Source organism: Carassius carassius, chromosome 28 (assembly GCF_963082965.1).
Source record: "Carassius carassius chromosome 28, fCarCar2.1, whole genome shotgun sequence".
Classification (NCBI taxonomy): Eukaryota; Metazoa; Chordata; class Actinopteri; order Cypriniformes; family Cyprinidae; genus Carassius; species Carassius carassius.
Genome location: NC_081782.1, coordinates 7,546,565 through 7,562,632, shown reverse-complemented (window position 1 = coordinate 7,562,632; position 16,068 = coordinate 7,546,565). Strand labels below are relative to the sequence as shown.

General features: G+C 35.1%; 1 protein-coding gene across 3 annotated transcripts in view; it reads right to left on the bottom strand.

Annotated features, from left to right (window-relative positions):
- LOC132107836 (stAR-related lipid transfer protein 13-like) overlaps positions 1-16,068 on the bottom strand; it is an 82,857-nt gene that overhangs the window by 33,274 nt on the left and 33,515 nt on the right. The window contains exon 1 of one of the 3 annotated variants that reach the window (XM_059514111.1): positions 5,315-5,698. The exons of the other annotated variants lie outside the window; for them this stretch is intronic. Within the exon in view, the coding sequence (XP_059370094.1) occupies positions 5,315-5,438 (124 nt within the window). The 5' untranslated portion in view covers positions 5,439-5,698. Of the gene's footprint in view, positions 1-5,314; positions 5,699-16,068 lie in introns of those variants that run through there. 3 annotated transcript variants of the gene reach the window in all.

The following is a 16,068-nucleotide window of genomic DNA, read 5'->3' as shown; positions in this document are numbered from 1 at the left end:
ACAGGTGTAACTCACAGAGCCCAATGAATGCTGTGATTCGTTTTTCCACACAGACCGCTTAAAGTGTAGATTCATGTTATACTGAATGGGGTTTTAAATATTATATATGTGTGTGTATATATGTTGAAAAGGGGGTTTCAAGCATCAGAACAAAAGTTTAATACAAGGTTTTTTTGTGCATTAGTATGAAAAAATAAACATTGTGCCCAATTTATTTTTATTTTTTAAGAGAAAAATTCAATTATTTTAATAAATTATTTACATAAATTGTTAGACATATTTACAAGATTTGTTGTTCTTAATCATTTAAAACGTCATAAAATTTGGTATGATCACTTTTTGTTTTATATATTTGAATTAGTACAGGTCAGAATAAGTATGTTGTTTCATTTGTACATATAAATGTCTGTCACGCTGAATGACGATGGAACATTATTTCACCCATATTTTATTTTCACAACTTATTTGAAACATTAAAGTAAACATTTTACTTGCATTTAATAGGCTGTTTATTGTTTTTTATTTATTTATTTTTTATATTTTTTTAATTGATGAAGACAACAAAATAGGTTGTCTTTGACATATAAATTAAGCATAAAATTAACAAAAAATAATAAAGACATTGATAAAAAAAAAAAATAATAAATGGACTTTATAACAATAAACTGACTCTACATGAGGGAAAAACAGGCCAAAATAAAATAATAGTCCATGGAAAAGTTCTTAGTTTTTGGCTACTGAATAAACGATTAACGGTTAAGTGCTTTAAATATTTTATTGCTTGTGTTTAATAATCCTTCAGTCAATGGCAGCCTACTCCAGTTCTGGCACAGGTTTGGTTTATTTGGAGGAAATGGGTTGTAATAAGTGTTTTATGCACTTTACATTACAGCACACACTGAGTCTGACAAAGAAAATCAGCTGTTATACCATATCATAATTTCAGTCACTTTAATTTGTCTAGATAGACATATGATGGTATCTTCAATGGTTTTACATGGAAATGGTTCACAAGTGCTCTCTGAATGATGAAGCACTCTGGAATGAAATGAAATAAAACTTTCAACAAACCATTCAACAAAGCTACAGCTTGTAAAAAATAGTTTAGACTGGTCAAATCAATTATCAGATGCTTATTTCAACATAGCAAGAACAAGGAGAGGTTTTTGCACCCCACGCCTAATCTGAGCAATACAACATCTATCCTTTATTAACTATTGACCGAGTCCTCTTTGTAGATTAGCCACTTCTCCAACACATTTTTAGCTTTATGTAGGAGAAGATGTGTTATTGAAAACAGATCAAACATCTTTGTCAAGCAGAACTGAGTGCTCTGCCAGATTTAGCTCAATATTCAGAGCCAAACCTGCCATTGCCAAGTCTCTCATCATCTCTATACAGGAGCCAAAGATGAATGTCTGACAGCTCTCGAAATAAATGTATGCAAAAGTGGAGGACTGAACAGACCCTGCTCACCACTCGCCAAAGAATGCACATTCCATATGCTCTCTCTCTCTCTCTCTCTCTCTCTCTCTCTCTCTCTCTATATATATATATATATATATATATATATATATATATATCATCTGAATGGATAATGGGAAAAGGCTTGGGCTTATTTAGCCTACTAATAATTCAATTAAAAAAAAATAATATTACTATGACAATTATAAAAAATAATTTGAATGCAACAAATAAAATATAAATATTTGAATAAATGATACACAAGGTGGATGATAGTAAAAGAAAAAATTAATACGTCATATTAATTCATATTAAATAAACAAATAAGATAAAGATAAATGAACAAATTAAAAGGTAAATAAAATAAATTAAATAAATATAACAAGAACAATAGCAACAAAAATAGTAATAATGTACGAGGGGGATAAAAAGATAAATTAAAGACAAATAATGTAATAGTTTAATATAAATAACACACAAGGGAGATTATTAGAAAACACAAAAGATAAAGATAAACTAATAAGTAAAATAAAAATAAATGAATAATACACAGGGGGGTTAGACAAGAACAAAAAAGATAAATTAATTAATATGAAAATGAAAAATTTAAAATAACAAAAAATTTAAGATAAATTAAAGACAAATCATTTAACAAGTATATTAAGGACACACAAGGGGGATGACTGGAAAAGATTAAAAAAATATATCTAAAAAAATAAATGTATATTCATTTTGTGTAAATGTAACTAACAAACAAATAAATATGCATATTTATTCAACACACATATACAACCTGTCTCAGCACGTTTGAACTCAATAGCAACAGCTTCAGTTTCAACTTCAGATCTTTGAAGAGCACAGTAGATGGTTTTTTTGGATGTTATACAGACAGTCCTACTTCACAGTCACCTTGGTACTTCATTTGTGTATTTTTCCACTAGCTGAGGCAGAAGCCAGAAGCAACTGCCAAGAAAACGTAACTGTGTTTGTACACCTTCATGAATTAATAGCTACATTTTGATTGAAACATAAATAAACAGTTTTGTGGATTCCACAATCAGGTCAGATGAAGACTAGTCACAAGAGAGGCTTGTCAGGATGACAGCTGATTCCTAATAAATGTCCTGGCTGAGAAACTCTGGCCCAGGATGCTGACTCCACAACTTAGGCGTACTGAGAGCGAAGATATCAACACAACCAGTGGAAAGAAAAGTTATCGGCATAATATTTACTCTGTGGGTTTCTGGGAAGGGCTGCTGAACGTGGGCAAGAGCCAGATAAAACCAGCAGGTGAACCTCCCTTTGAAAGTGTCAAAGCCGCATCACATTTATGTAGCATGACTTTATTTGGTAACAGCAAAATGAGCTAAATGTTGTTGTAATCTGTCTTGTGGCCCTTGATCGCTGCTGCCTTTGGTTTAAGAGGCTCTTTTGCAAACGGTCTGTCAGGAGATTTGAACGATGCCTAAGCATGATCCCGAAACAAAAGTGTTGAAATGCAGACCATAATGCAACAATGATGCAACCATACACAAATCCCTCATTCTATGTGGGCTGCAGTCTTTGAAGAGAGACTCATGGATGCTGGCTGAAATCAAAAATGCAACTTCACTTTTATTAAACATGCTAAAACTTTGAAGAAAGATACAAACAGCACTTCTGAGAATGAAACAATCACTGGATTTGCCCAATTTGGCAAGGTTAGTGATATTAATTCTTAGGAAAAAAATGTGGCGATATAAGTTATGTCTTTTTTTTTCATTCTATACAATTTTCTGCTATTTTTCTGCTTTAGGATCCTGACATGCTATTTTTTGAACCATTTTCTTTTCACACTAGTCTGATATTTTGATATAATCTAGTTTAGATAAAACAATCCATTTATCTAAAACAGATTACACCACAATAATCATAAAATCCATTAACAAAAATAACTGTAACTTGTTGCGATTCAAGTTTAATTAGTTATTATTTGAACCAGTCTTTTTGCTGAAAATCTAAAAGCACAATGTTTTTTTTATTATTATTAAATTATACTTTCATTCAGCAAAGTTGCATTAAACTGGTCAAAAAGGGCATTTAGATTCCAATAAATGGTGTTTATCTGGACTTTCTATTCATCAAAGAATCCTAAAAAAAAATATTATCATGGTTTCCATAAAAATATTAAGCAGCACAATTGTTTTCAGTATTGATAAGAAATGTTTCTTGAGCAGCAAATCAGCATATTAGAAAGATTCTGAAAGATCATGTGACACTGAAGACTAGAATAATGATGCAAAAAAATCAGGAATAATGTACATTTTAAAATATATTACAAAAGAAAACAGTTACTTGTAATAATATAAAACAAAATTGCTGTTTTTCCACTGTATTCATGACCAAATAAATGCAGCTTTGCTGAGCATAAGAGACTTCTTTCAAAAACATTTAAAAATCGTACTGACCGTAAACTTTTGAATATTACTATAGACAGTCATTTTCAGCTTGTCCAAAGCATACAACAATAAACCTTCTTTTGAAGGACAAAACTAAAAGTCGTGGCTCTATCTGCCAGAATATCCTTCATGGTTGAACTTTTAATAGAGGCTCAAGGCTCAAGAGCCACACTGAGCTCTCCACCATCATCACGCCTCAAAGAGCTCCTCATTGTTTGGCATGTGTATAAACAGTCAGGCCAGAGCGTGCACATGACTGCCACCTACATAGCACATCACATCTCTGAAATACATATATGGAAATGAACGTGATATGCATGCCAGCAATGCCTCCACATTTTATCACAATCCCCATGGCAGCCTGATCATGTGCCCAAATAAACAAAGAACCTTGAACAAATCAAATACACAAGCTGTTAAAGATTTAAATCTAATAACAGCAGAGTTTTAATTACTGTCCAATAAAACTAATAGATGGACCACCATAAAGCATTCCAAGAGAAAAATAAAGCTTAAATATTAAAAGTGATTACTAGTGTTTTCCACTAAGGCACCACGTTGCATTGACTGACATCTAGTGGTCAAACACTGCGTCTCCAATTTGAAGTCCATAGAAATTTAGAAGTCCATTAAAGTTAATAGCATTTTTCATTTTTTAATAGCATTTAATGGGTGTTCAGCACACCTGCCAGTAAATTCACACTCAAGCAAACGCACAAAAATAAATTGCTGAGAGCAGACTAGTGGAAGTCCCCATTCAATATAATGAAGCTGTTGTCTATACATACATACATCTAACTATCTATTTTTTCTATAATATACAAGCATATATATATATATATACACACACACACACACACACACACACACACACACCTGAATTATACTGAAACACGTTGGTAAATGTGTTTAAATTATATTATAAACATAAAAAGTGCACGTTATTTGGCTAAAACAACATTTTGAATTGTGGCTTCATTGCTGTATCCAAATCGTTTTACCTTTTAAATTTCGCTGCAAAATCTAATATACTGAAAAATATGTGGCGCAGAAACAAATTTAACCTATAAATTAATACATTTCACAACTAACTGAAGTAGACAGAATTAAATAGTACTTTCTTGTGAACAATGTAACGTTACTCTAATATCTTAATTATTAACAACTTCGAAATATTTAGTCTAGTAGCCTAGGCTAAAAAGTGTAACTAGCCCGTCTTTCTTCTTGTATTATACCAAACCCTTAAAGATAATGCAAAGTTAAGCAACTTAAAAGCTTCAGCAACGATGCTCAATAATCTCAACACAATAAATAAATGCAATCGTCTAGTTCTCACGTTGTGCACGTCATCATATCACTGTCAGCGTACGCTGCAATGCAGAGCGCGTGAACTTTACTTCAGTGTCACTAACCTGCAAGTCGTCTCTCTCTGACACTTTTCCACAATAAATCCCAAGCTTTGGACGTGGATTCTCTGAGCTGCTCACTGAAGGATCGTCTGAGTGTCAGTGTGAGAGACTTTCGTTTCGCTGTCATCGTCAATCCGCGCTCATAATAATCAATCAGTGGCTACCGTTATTTCTGAAAGATAGCGAGACTTCTCGTCCTCTTCTTCACCTGCCCCGCAGCCACAGACCACAACGGGAAACTTTTCCGAAAAATAAATGCATATCAAAAACAATAATGTGATAACAATCTCCCAAATAATCCAGTTTAGGACACGCGTTGGTACAAGACGCACAGCCGCTGTCTGGAGCCGCAGTGTTACAGAGCAGATGTGGGGTTGTTTGAAGTTTCTCCTTCTGCTCGTAACATACGATCTCTCTCTCTCTCTCTCTCTCTCTCTCACTCTCTCTCTCTCTCTCTCTCTCTCTCTCTCTCTCACTCTCTCTCTCTCTCTCTCTCTCTCTTTCTCTCTCTCACTCTCTCTCTCTCTCTCTCTCTCACTCTCTCTCTCTCTCTCTCTCTCTCTCTCTCTCTCTCTATATATATATATATATATATATATATATATATATATATATGCACAAAATGTATTTGTGGAAATGTGTATTTTAAATATAAATATAGCAACAAATATATGCATTTGTGAACAATACACATTAAGTGTTAAAATACTAATAAATACAAAATATAAATACAAACAATAACAATATATGCCTTACACATAGGCCTACTTCTAAAATAAAACTCCTTTCTCAAGGCAAAAAGCACAAACTATGCTCGCATACTCCAGTCTGTGAACAAAAGCAATATAATGTGTATATAATATATAAATAAAACATAAACAAATAAATATGGGTTGTTTCAACTGATCTTTGCATCAAATAAGGACTAACCCAACTGTTGGGTTAATTTTTTTTTAACAAAACAGCATTTTTAGAGTGTAGAATAGAATAGAATAGAATATAATAGAAGTAAATTAAAGTGTGGGACAAAAAGGTATAAAGAAAAAAATGGTCATGCTGAGGAAGAATAGACATACCATGAACAGCGACGGCTCATTTAATTATGGGCCTCTATGGTTTCCATTTTGCACTCAGCATGGCATTATCATCATAACAGAGAGGATACTGCTATTTGTGATGGGGATTTCTGTCTGTAATGTCAAAAGTTGATCCAAGCCTAGATGGGGAAAAAAATAGGTGATGGCAAAAAGCGTGTTTAATGAAAAATGTATACTTTTATATAAACGACTACTGCATGCAGTAAAACTCTTAACTGATTAGTTTTAAAGTCTGGTCAACCTGAATCAAAGATTTGTTATTATAAGAAAAATGTTTAGCTTTGCATTAACATAAAGCAGTGCATTGTTTGTTATCTTCAGAGATCAGAGGGAACAGTGATACAAGGCCAGTCATGTGTCTAGTAAACAGGTATGAGTGTGGCCTTTATCAAGGTGAGTGTTAATGTGCCTGAGCTTTATTCACTAATGGAGTCATCTGATGGGAAAAACCTCCCGGGAGAACACGAGGGTCATCTGCTGTGCCTCAGCTTACGTGTCAAAGGTCAAAGGTCAGGGCCAAACATTACCCCTCTTGCGGGATCTGCAATGGAATGTCTGGCTTGGGGATATGACCGTCTGACCACCTAAAGAAAAGACTAGTAACTGGAGGTTAACCGATATAGAATTTTGGAAAAAGTCAGCGTGTTGTGTGTGTGTGTGTGCATTTTATATTTAATTTTACACTTCATATATATCTTTATGTACCTTTTATGTACCTTTTACACTTGAATTACATTTTTTAAAAATAATAATTTTACACTAAAGTTCTAAAATACTTATGATAAAATAAATACATGATCAACATTATATTATACAATCTACTATATATGTGTGTGTGTGTGTGTGTGTGTGTGTGTGTGTGTGTGTGTGTGTGTGTGTGTGTGTGCATTTAATTTATTTCAATCAGGCACACTAAAAATGACATACAAATTATATAATTATAATACCAATCATATATGTATTTATTTTAATCATATGTATTTTAGAACTCCATATAGTGTAACAAATTTTTTTATTTATTTGTTTCTTCATTTAGACACATTTTATTTATTTTATTTCAAATACAGGAGTTTTTTTGTTGTTGTTGTTTTACTAACCCCAATGTCTAGCCTGAAGAGGTTTAAAAATTCAAATCAAAATTAAGAACACTTAAATGATGACCTACAGCTTTCTATTCTCTGATTCATTTGTCTAACACACAGACTGCTGGACGTTTAAATCTGCGAAGTCAGGTCATGTCTGTCCACCTCAGCAACTGTCTCACTCCATCACTGCTCCAGCTGGCTGTTCTGAGCCCGTGATCTCCTGTCTGTCAGCAGCTGATCTCTTTGAGAGACCCATCACTTTAAACTTCAGCACAGGCTTTCCATTATAAAACCAGCCTATGGAGCAAAATACCAAACCAGCGGTCAGCACAACCTTGATGACTCTCGGCCTCGCTGTCAAAACAGTAGATGCTGAACGTGTCATCTGCTGTCACGTCGCATTTCAAACAGTCTACAATGAAATAACCAGAAAGCATTTAATCATAACTTACACTATATACAATCTGATACGTTCATAACCATTCCAAGTGTCTCATTAAATAAACTGATCTTAGAGATTAAACCCGAAATGGATATTGTGTAAGAAATGAGCCAGTCCAGATGTGGATCTACAAGTGCTTATATGAAGTAACTGAATAATTAGTTTCACAGAATAAGAGCACAAACCCTCAGCGTTTGCCAGGGAGAATATGAATGTCATACAGATGGTTGAGCACAAGCATCAAGAAAACTCAGTGGACTTCCAGGCAGCACATTTGCACAGTAGCCAAGATGGTGTCTCTGCATTCTCACCAGCGTCGAAGTACACAATTGAAACCACATGGATCTTCTAATGCTGAAATTCCTCGTTTAAAAATATTTGAGCCTATTTAACACAAGCCTTTAGTCGTTTTCTGGTCCTGCGCTCAGTAATGGGGTCATGCGGGTCAGGTTCCTGATCAAAGCCTTTGACAGGAAGCCCCATGCTCATTGCTCCATGTTATCATTCCTTTAGCTGTGATGTTCTCGGCATCATTCGGGAATAAGACTGTTGATATCGAGGAGATTATTATGGCTAGACTAGAAGGATACACAGGAAGCAGTGATGTAAATGAGGAAGTGGCTGTTAGAATGTGAATGGCTGTCCACACAAACCCAATGGGGTTGCTTTTTGGGCAAGCTCTCTTATATTCTCTCCAAACATGAATCAATGAATATTTTAAGAATCAACTGCTACTGAATTTTTGCTAGTAACTTGTGACTGAACAAACAGAACAACTGAACAGAAACAACAAAAAAAGGCGAATGAATCAATGAATCAATGAATAGTAAAAAAAAAAAAAAATCAACAGCTGCTGCAACATTTGCTTGCATCTTGTGATTACACTAAGAGAACAAATGAACAAACAAATGAATCAATGAATGAATAGTTAAAGAATCAAGAGATATGATAATTTTTGCTAGTAATTTGTGACTGAACAAACAGAAAACTGAACAGAAAGAACAAACAAACCAGTAAATTAATGAATGAATGAATGAATCGTAAAATAACTAGCACCTATTGCAGTATTTTGTTTGTAACTTGTGAAACAATTAAGATAATAAATTACAGAATCAACAAACAAGCACAGATTTGAATCAATTAATAAATTAATGAATCAGTGAATGAACAATAACAGAATCAACAGTCCCTATAACAGGCATTTTGTGAACCATTTGAATGAAATGAAAAAAAAAAGTAATAACTGAATCAATGAAGTAACAGAACAGAATCAACTGACCCTAAAATATTTGCTATAGTCACTTGTGCTTGAATGAACAGAATGAACTGAATGAACAAACAGACAACTGAATCAAAGAATAGATCAACTGATAGCAACAGAATTAATGGTCTTATTATTTGTATATATAATATTTGCTAGCCACTTGTGACTGAAAGAATGAAATAATGACCTGAAGAAACAAACAGACAAAAAACTGAATAAACTAATGAACAGCCAGGTGAATGAATGAATCAACAGAATCAACATAAGTTCAGAATTAACTCATGACTGAACGTAAATTCCTTTTGCTATGATGTCTTCAATATCATTTGGGAATAAGATTGTTAATACTGAGAAGATTATTATGGCTAGACTAGGAGAATACACACAGGAAGCAGTGACGTAAAAGAGGAAGTGGCTGTTAGAATGTGAATGGCTGTCCACACAAACCCAATGGGGTTGCTTGTTTTAGCAAGACCCAATCAAGCTGTTATCTTCTCTACAAAAAGACCCTTTAGGCTGAATATGAATATCTGAATATCCTCTTTAAGATGCAAGCTAGCTGAGAACTTTATCTGAAAGGCTTGAGCACAAATAATTGTCACTAATGCTTGTGTTGGCTCCCACACATATAAATAGAAAATTTGTTCACCGCAAGCAGTTTCATTTAATCTACGCTATGAATTATACATGAAACCGCATGTGATCTTCTCTTGCACCTCTTGTTTTTTTTATCTACAAGCCCAGAGACTTGAGCTCCAGACTGACCACTGAGCTGGAATGAGAAAAGGCCCAGATGTTGAGAAGCTGGGCTCCGATTGGCCCCCTCACTTGGCCGTGAGGTCCCAGGCCAGGCTCCAGGAATCCTCCAGGGGGATCACGCTTCCCAGTCTAATGCATTCAAGGCGTGGAATTCTCCCCCAACCACTCTTTTGCTCCCACTCACACATATGGGCCCATCTTATGCATGCGCAATAAATTTCCTTAGCAAATATTCCCAAGCAAGGGCTGTAGTTTACCAGGGAAAATCACCAAAGTAATGTATATGGGGCTTGAGGGGGAGGAAAGACCTTAAAGCAATAGTTCATTGTGATTCAAGTTCAAGTGAGTGTGATTCATGTAAAACATGAAGATTGTAAAACATGTATTTTTTATTCCTGTTTCTGCAAGTATACAGTATTTGCAATGCATTCAACCATATTGACGTCTAAATTAACTGCCACAATAATTTTTGCTTGTAACTAGTGACTGAACAAACACAAGAACTGAACAGAATGAGCAAACAAACGAGTGAATTAATAAATATATCCATGAATAGTAAAAAGAATCAACAGCTACTATAATTTCGAGTACAAACTTGTGACTTAAACAGAACAGCTAAACAGAATGAACAATCAAACAAGTCAACGAAGAGAAACAACTAAATGAACAAAAAGGAACTGAATCAATGAATAGTAACATAATCAACAGCCACTATAATATTTGTTAACCATTTCTGACTGAATGAATGAACTGAGCAAACTACTGAATTAACAACTAAATCAACAAATAGTAACAGAATCAACAGTTACTAATACTATATATTTGCAAGCCACTTATGCCTGAATGAACAGAATTAATCAAATGAATGAACAAACAAACAACTGAATCGCACTTGATTCAATGAATCAATTAATAGTAACAGAATAGTAACCAAATGAATGAATAGTAACAGAATCAACAGTCACTGTATTTTTAAGCCACTTGTGATTATATGAACAGAGCATGACTACATCTACTTAGCATAGTAAACTAATGTAAAGCACACAAAAGAGTCACACACACACACACACACACACACACACACACCACATACAGACGTCAAGAAGGGGCCAGTGGGGCTCTGTGAATGCTATTGTTTCACTGTTTTAAACTGCAGTATGACAAAGCATGTAATGCTCTCAAGTCAGAATCTTCTAGGATTCAACCAACCACAGAAATCCATGGGAAAACATTTACAGTCACACACACCACCTGGCTTCTATTAGCAGAGAGGGGATTATAACACACACTCTCTCTCTCTCTCTCTCTCTCTCTCTCTCTCTCTCTCTCTCTGTGCCCTCTAACCAAATTTGCATGTACGCAGGCTGTGATTTGTGCACTGGAACACAATGTATGTGCCTGTGTATGTGCAAAGTCCCATTTTAATGGAAATGACTCAAGCTGTCTACTGACTGAATGCAATGTAAGTGGTCACAATCTGATTTCAGTCAACATTTTATTTGATTTGAATTGCATAAATCCAATGACATTTGTACAACTAAATAGAAGATAAAACAACAAACAAGCAAATCAGATGTTCTTCTTCTCATACCATCTTTGCAGGAAACTAAATAAGGTTGAGAAGTATCTTTTGGTAAAGCAAGCAGGATTTTAGGACTAGCAAAACACAATAGGCAGCCAAATCTCCTAAATAACAGCAAGCTGTTAACTAACAATGCAATGAATTAGAAGACAGTTAAAGAAAAAAGAAGGTAACCCAGGCGAAATATTCGGCACAATACCTCAGGAGCTCAATCCAGAGTTAAAGTCTGTTTATTCTCTCCTGTCTGTAGCCTGCTTGATTGCCCAGCCAAATTGTTTAATAAGCACTTAACCACAAGAAAGCCCCACTATCCCGCAGGGACACCGTGGTCTCACATAACTGTACAAGCACAAGCCTTAGGAGAGGAAGAGGTGTTTGGATAAAACCGCTCTACAGTTTGGCCTTCAGAATTTTACATTAAACAAAGTTGCAACCCAAAACAGTGCCAAAATTGTTTATAGTACAAAAGGTAACCAAAAGTGGAATGTACACTGCAATGGATTAAAACTAATCCGCAAAGGCCAAACAATATGCAAAATGACCACTTCATCTTTATTTTATGAGATGAGATGGATATAAAAGTATGATTTTGAGAGATTTCATTACTAAGTTACAGGATAGGGTGGTCACAGTTTGCAAGTAAGGCTCAAATACTGTACAAATGCGAACATGTACATACTACCGCCCAAAAGTATTTTGTAAAAAATATTTTGTTCAGCAGGGGCACGTTAAATTGATCAAAAATGACAATGAAGACATTGACAATATTATTTTAAATTAATGCTGTTATTCAAATTTTGTTCATCAAAGAATAGCACATCAGTTTCCAACCTTCATGAAGCAGCACAACTGTTTTCAACATTTATAATAATAATTGTTTCTTGAGCAGCAAATCAGCACATTAGAATGTTTTCTGAAGGATCATGTGACACTGAAGTAATGATGCTGAAAATTCAGCTTTGCCATTACAGGGATAAATCACCTTTTACCATACTGTATATTAAAATAGAAAACTTTACTTAAAATTATATTCATGTTTTACAATATTACTGTTTTTACTGTATTTCTGATCAAATAAATGCAGCCTTGTTGAGAATAAGAATCTTCTTTCAAAAACATCTTAATGATCCCAAACCTTTGAATGGTGTGAATGCACATCAACACACATTTTACTTTTATGGAAATATTGCTTTCATTCTTGGATAATTGCACTACATTACTCTTCCTCACAGTATTTAAGGCAGGTTTTTATCTCGGACAATCATTTATTGCCCAACCACCACATACACCGTTCCATCAGTCTTGTAACTGGATTGATGCCTCCTTTACTTCATATTAACTTACAAAAAAAAAAAAGAATATGTTCCAGCTGCTTTAATTGTTCTTGAGCATTAATACATCCTGGGATTTGCAGAGCACTGAATGTAATTGGTGGGGATTGCAGAGGTGACAAGTCTTGCACAATGGGGCCTGATCCAAATTAGTGGCCATTTAGACCCTCTACGACATCTCCTATTGAGAGAAAATCACACTCTGGCAAGCATGAGTTAATCAAATTATAGGGGAATTATAGAGAAAGATTCCTTACCGCAAGAACCCGTGATGGTGTAGTAAAAAATTAAAATGCTGCATTATGGAAATTGCTTTTTTAACACAAAGGCATGGCTGTAGGTAACAAAAAATAATCCATCAATCCTTGCAGAAAAACAATCAAAGGATTTATTAACCTATAAACAACACTGAGACCAAAAAGCAATTCCAGCATTTTAGAATTCCAAATTGCCAGTGCCAACAATGAAAGTCCACAGGAAGCCACAAGCCATTTTCCATCTTTCCACATGTGGAATAGCCTATTTCATGCTCTCCCTGTGGCAGCACAGCTTGCCAGGCCACATGACGACTGGCCTGTAAATTTAACTCATGATGTCATTGATTTGGGCCACGCAGGAGCAGCAGGAGGCTAAAAAGATCACATAATAACATAATCGCATTAACCAATCCTCATAGAATGACTGTGTTTAATGACAGAAGTAAACGCTTTCAAATGAAAAACTATTCATTAGTGGCACTTGCTTAGACATGCATATTCTACTATAGCGCACACTTAGGGTTTTTAAACTTTGGTATGTAAATAGTCCTGAACTGGTTATGCTGCAGACATGAATAATGCAACAAATTGTGTGGCTTGCTGCGTGGAAATGTGCTATTGCGTTTCTCAGCATTGGGTCTTAAAAAGACAGTTCACCCAAAAATTTACAATTTCATTTACACACCCTCACATCATGTCAAACCACGGTGCCCTAGTGGAGTACAAGACAACACAAACCAAATCAGCAAAACACAACAGAAACAAGCCACAACACACAAAATTAGCACAACACAGTTGAAACAAGCTATAGCACAATGAAATTTGTATGACACAATGGAAACAAGCCGCAACACAACAAAACCTTAGCACAATAAAACGAAATTAGTCTGATGATACACGGGGGAACTTTTTTAACAATGTTGCATGGCAACTTTGGGAAATGTTGCCATCAACTGGCAACCAGGTGAGACACAGGGTTAACAACTGATATTATGTATCCAGATAGAAATTTGTTACCTATGCTCAGTGGGAAAGTTGGTAATAAAAAACATTTAAAAAATGTTTTTGCTCAAAACATTGCCCCGTGTATCATCAGTCTTAGTCCAATGCATTGTGTTGTGGCAAATTTCATTCTGATGTGCACTACTAGGCCACCATACAAACCCTTAAGATTTTGGATATTCTTCGAAACACAAATTTAGATGTTTTTAAAGAAACCTGAGAGGTTTCTGACCCTGCATTGAAAGTCAAAGTAACCAAAACTTCAACAACAACAACAAAAAGGCCATACAGGCAAAATTCAATAATCCATATGAATTGAACAGTTTAATCCAAGTCTTTGGAAGAGTGACAATTGGTTTATATGATAAATGAAAAATTTGATTAAGGCTCAGGTTTCATTCTAAATACCTTAATTTGTCTTTTGAAAATGAAACAAAGTCTTATGGATTTGGAACGACATGAGGGTAAATTATGACATAATTTTTATTTTTGGGTGAACTATCCCTTTATAATTGCCACAGATAATAAAACAGGAAGGATACAAGTCATATACTATAAGGACCACAATATGATATGATGGACCAGTATGCAACCACACAGAACAACCACCTAGAACATGTTAGCAACAGAATAGCAATGTGCTAACAACCATTCTGGATTCACAGCCATGATTACAGGGTTCACAATTTCTGACATTTCAGTTTTTTGATGCCTACACAATGATTTAAAAATATATACTTTACAGAAATTGCACTTAAAAAGTCTAATTCCTAAATGAAGACATACGCTATTTTAGAAGAAGAAAAAAATCACTTTTTAGAAGAAATTCACTTTTCCATAACATTCTTCTGCCCTTCCTTTTAAAATGCCCTGATGTTTCCAGGTTTTCTAAAAGATCTTAGAGACACAACAATGGCAACCACCCAAAATATCTTCACATCTCCAAATCTTCTCAGATTTTCTGCAGAAAACTGAGAAGGTTTGTTTCATTTCAGTCATAGTGACCAAATGGAGGTGTCATGGAAGATTTTGGGCTTACTAAAGCTGAAAGGCTATTACACAAATGTTTCTCTCTCTTTTTTTTTTTACAATTTGTGAAGGATACTGAGTCTGTATGTTCCCTCTTGTCTCTTTAACTGCGCTTCCAGAGGTCTGTTCCAATTAGGCAAGCTCAATGCTGTGAACAGAGAAGAAAAGCTAAACCTTCTGGCTGCCAATCAAAAAACCACATTACCTATTAGTCTAGTTCAAAAAACTATCTATAAAACTATTACATTCAAAGGTATCTCAGCCAGCTTACAGTGAAAATAAAGATCTAACAGTATTTATTTGTTTTTGCTTCTATGTGCGACTGCAGCCAGCTACTCATTTCTTTTGACACAAGTATTTTGAAAGTTGTGGTGGAAACCAAGGTCATAATAATAACTTCTAGCGCTGGGTTGTTTTTACAGTTTCACACTAATTTCAAGCACAATAGGTTCCAACAGTGGAAGCAGTTTGCGAAAATATACACCCTACGATATAATATCATTTGTAAAAAGACCAACCAGCTTCCTTCAAGGACTTCACTCCCTTTCATCTCACAGTAAATCAGGCATAGCTCTCCTGGATTCTGTCTTGAAAGGGCCTCAATTACAGAGGGCTCCTTAGAGACAGACTGAGACAGGCCAGCCAGACAGGACTCCATGGTGAGCAGCCGCAGCTGTTGGGGTCACCCTCGCTGGCCAGTAAGAGCCAGCTACCCTATGAGAAAAAAAGAGCCAGTGTAGAAAGCAGCTGGCTAGAGAAAAGATCCTTGAGAATCATCAGGAACACATACAGGCAGTCTAGGAGGTTTACATAATCACTGCTGGCAGATTTAGAATACAGTTGAAAGGGAACAAGAAAGGAAGAGGGAAAAGGAAAGGAAAAGGAAGAAAATGAAGTGGAAAAGGGAGA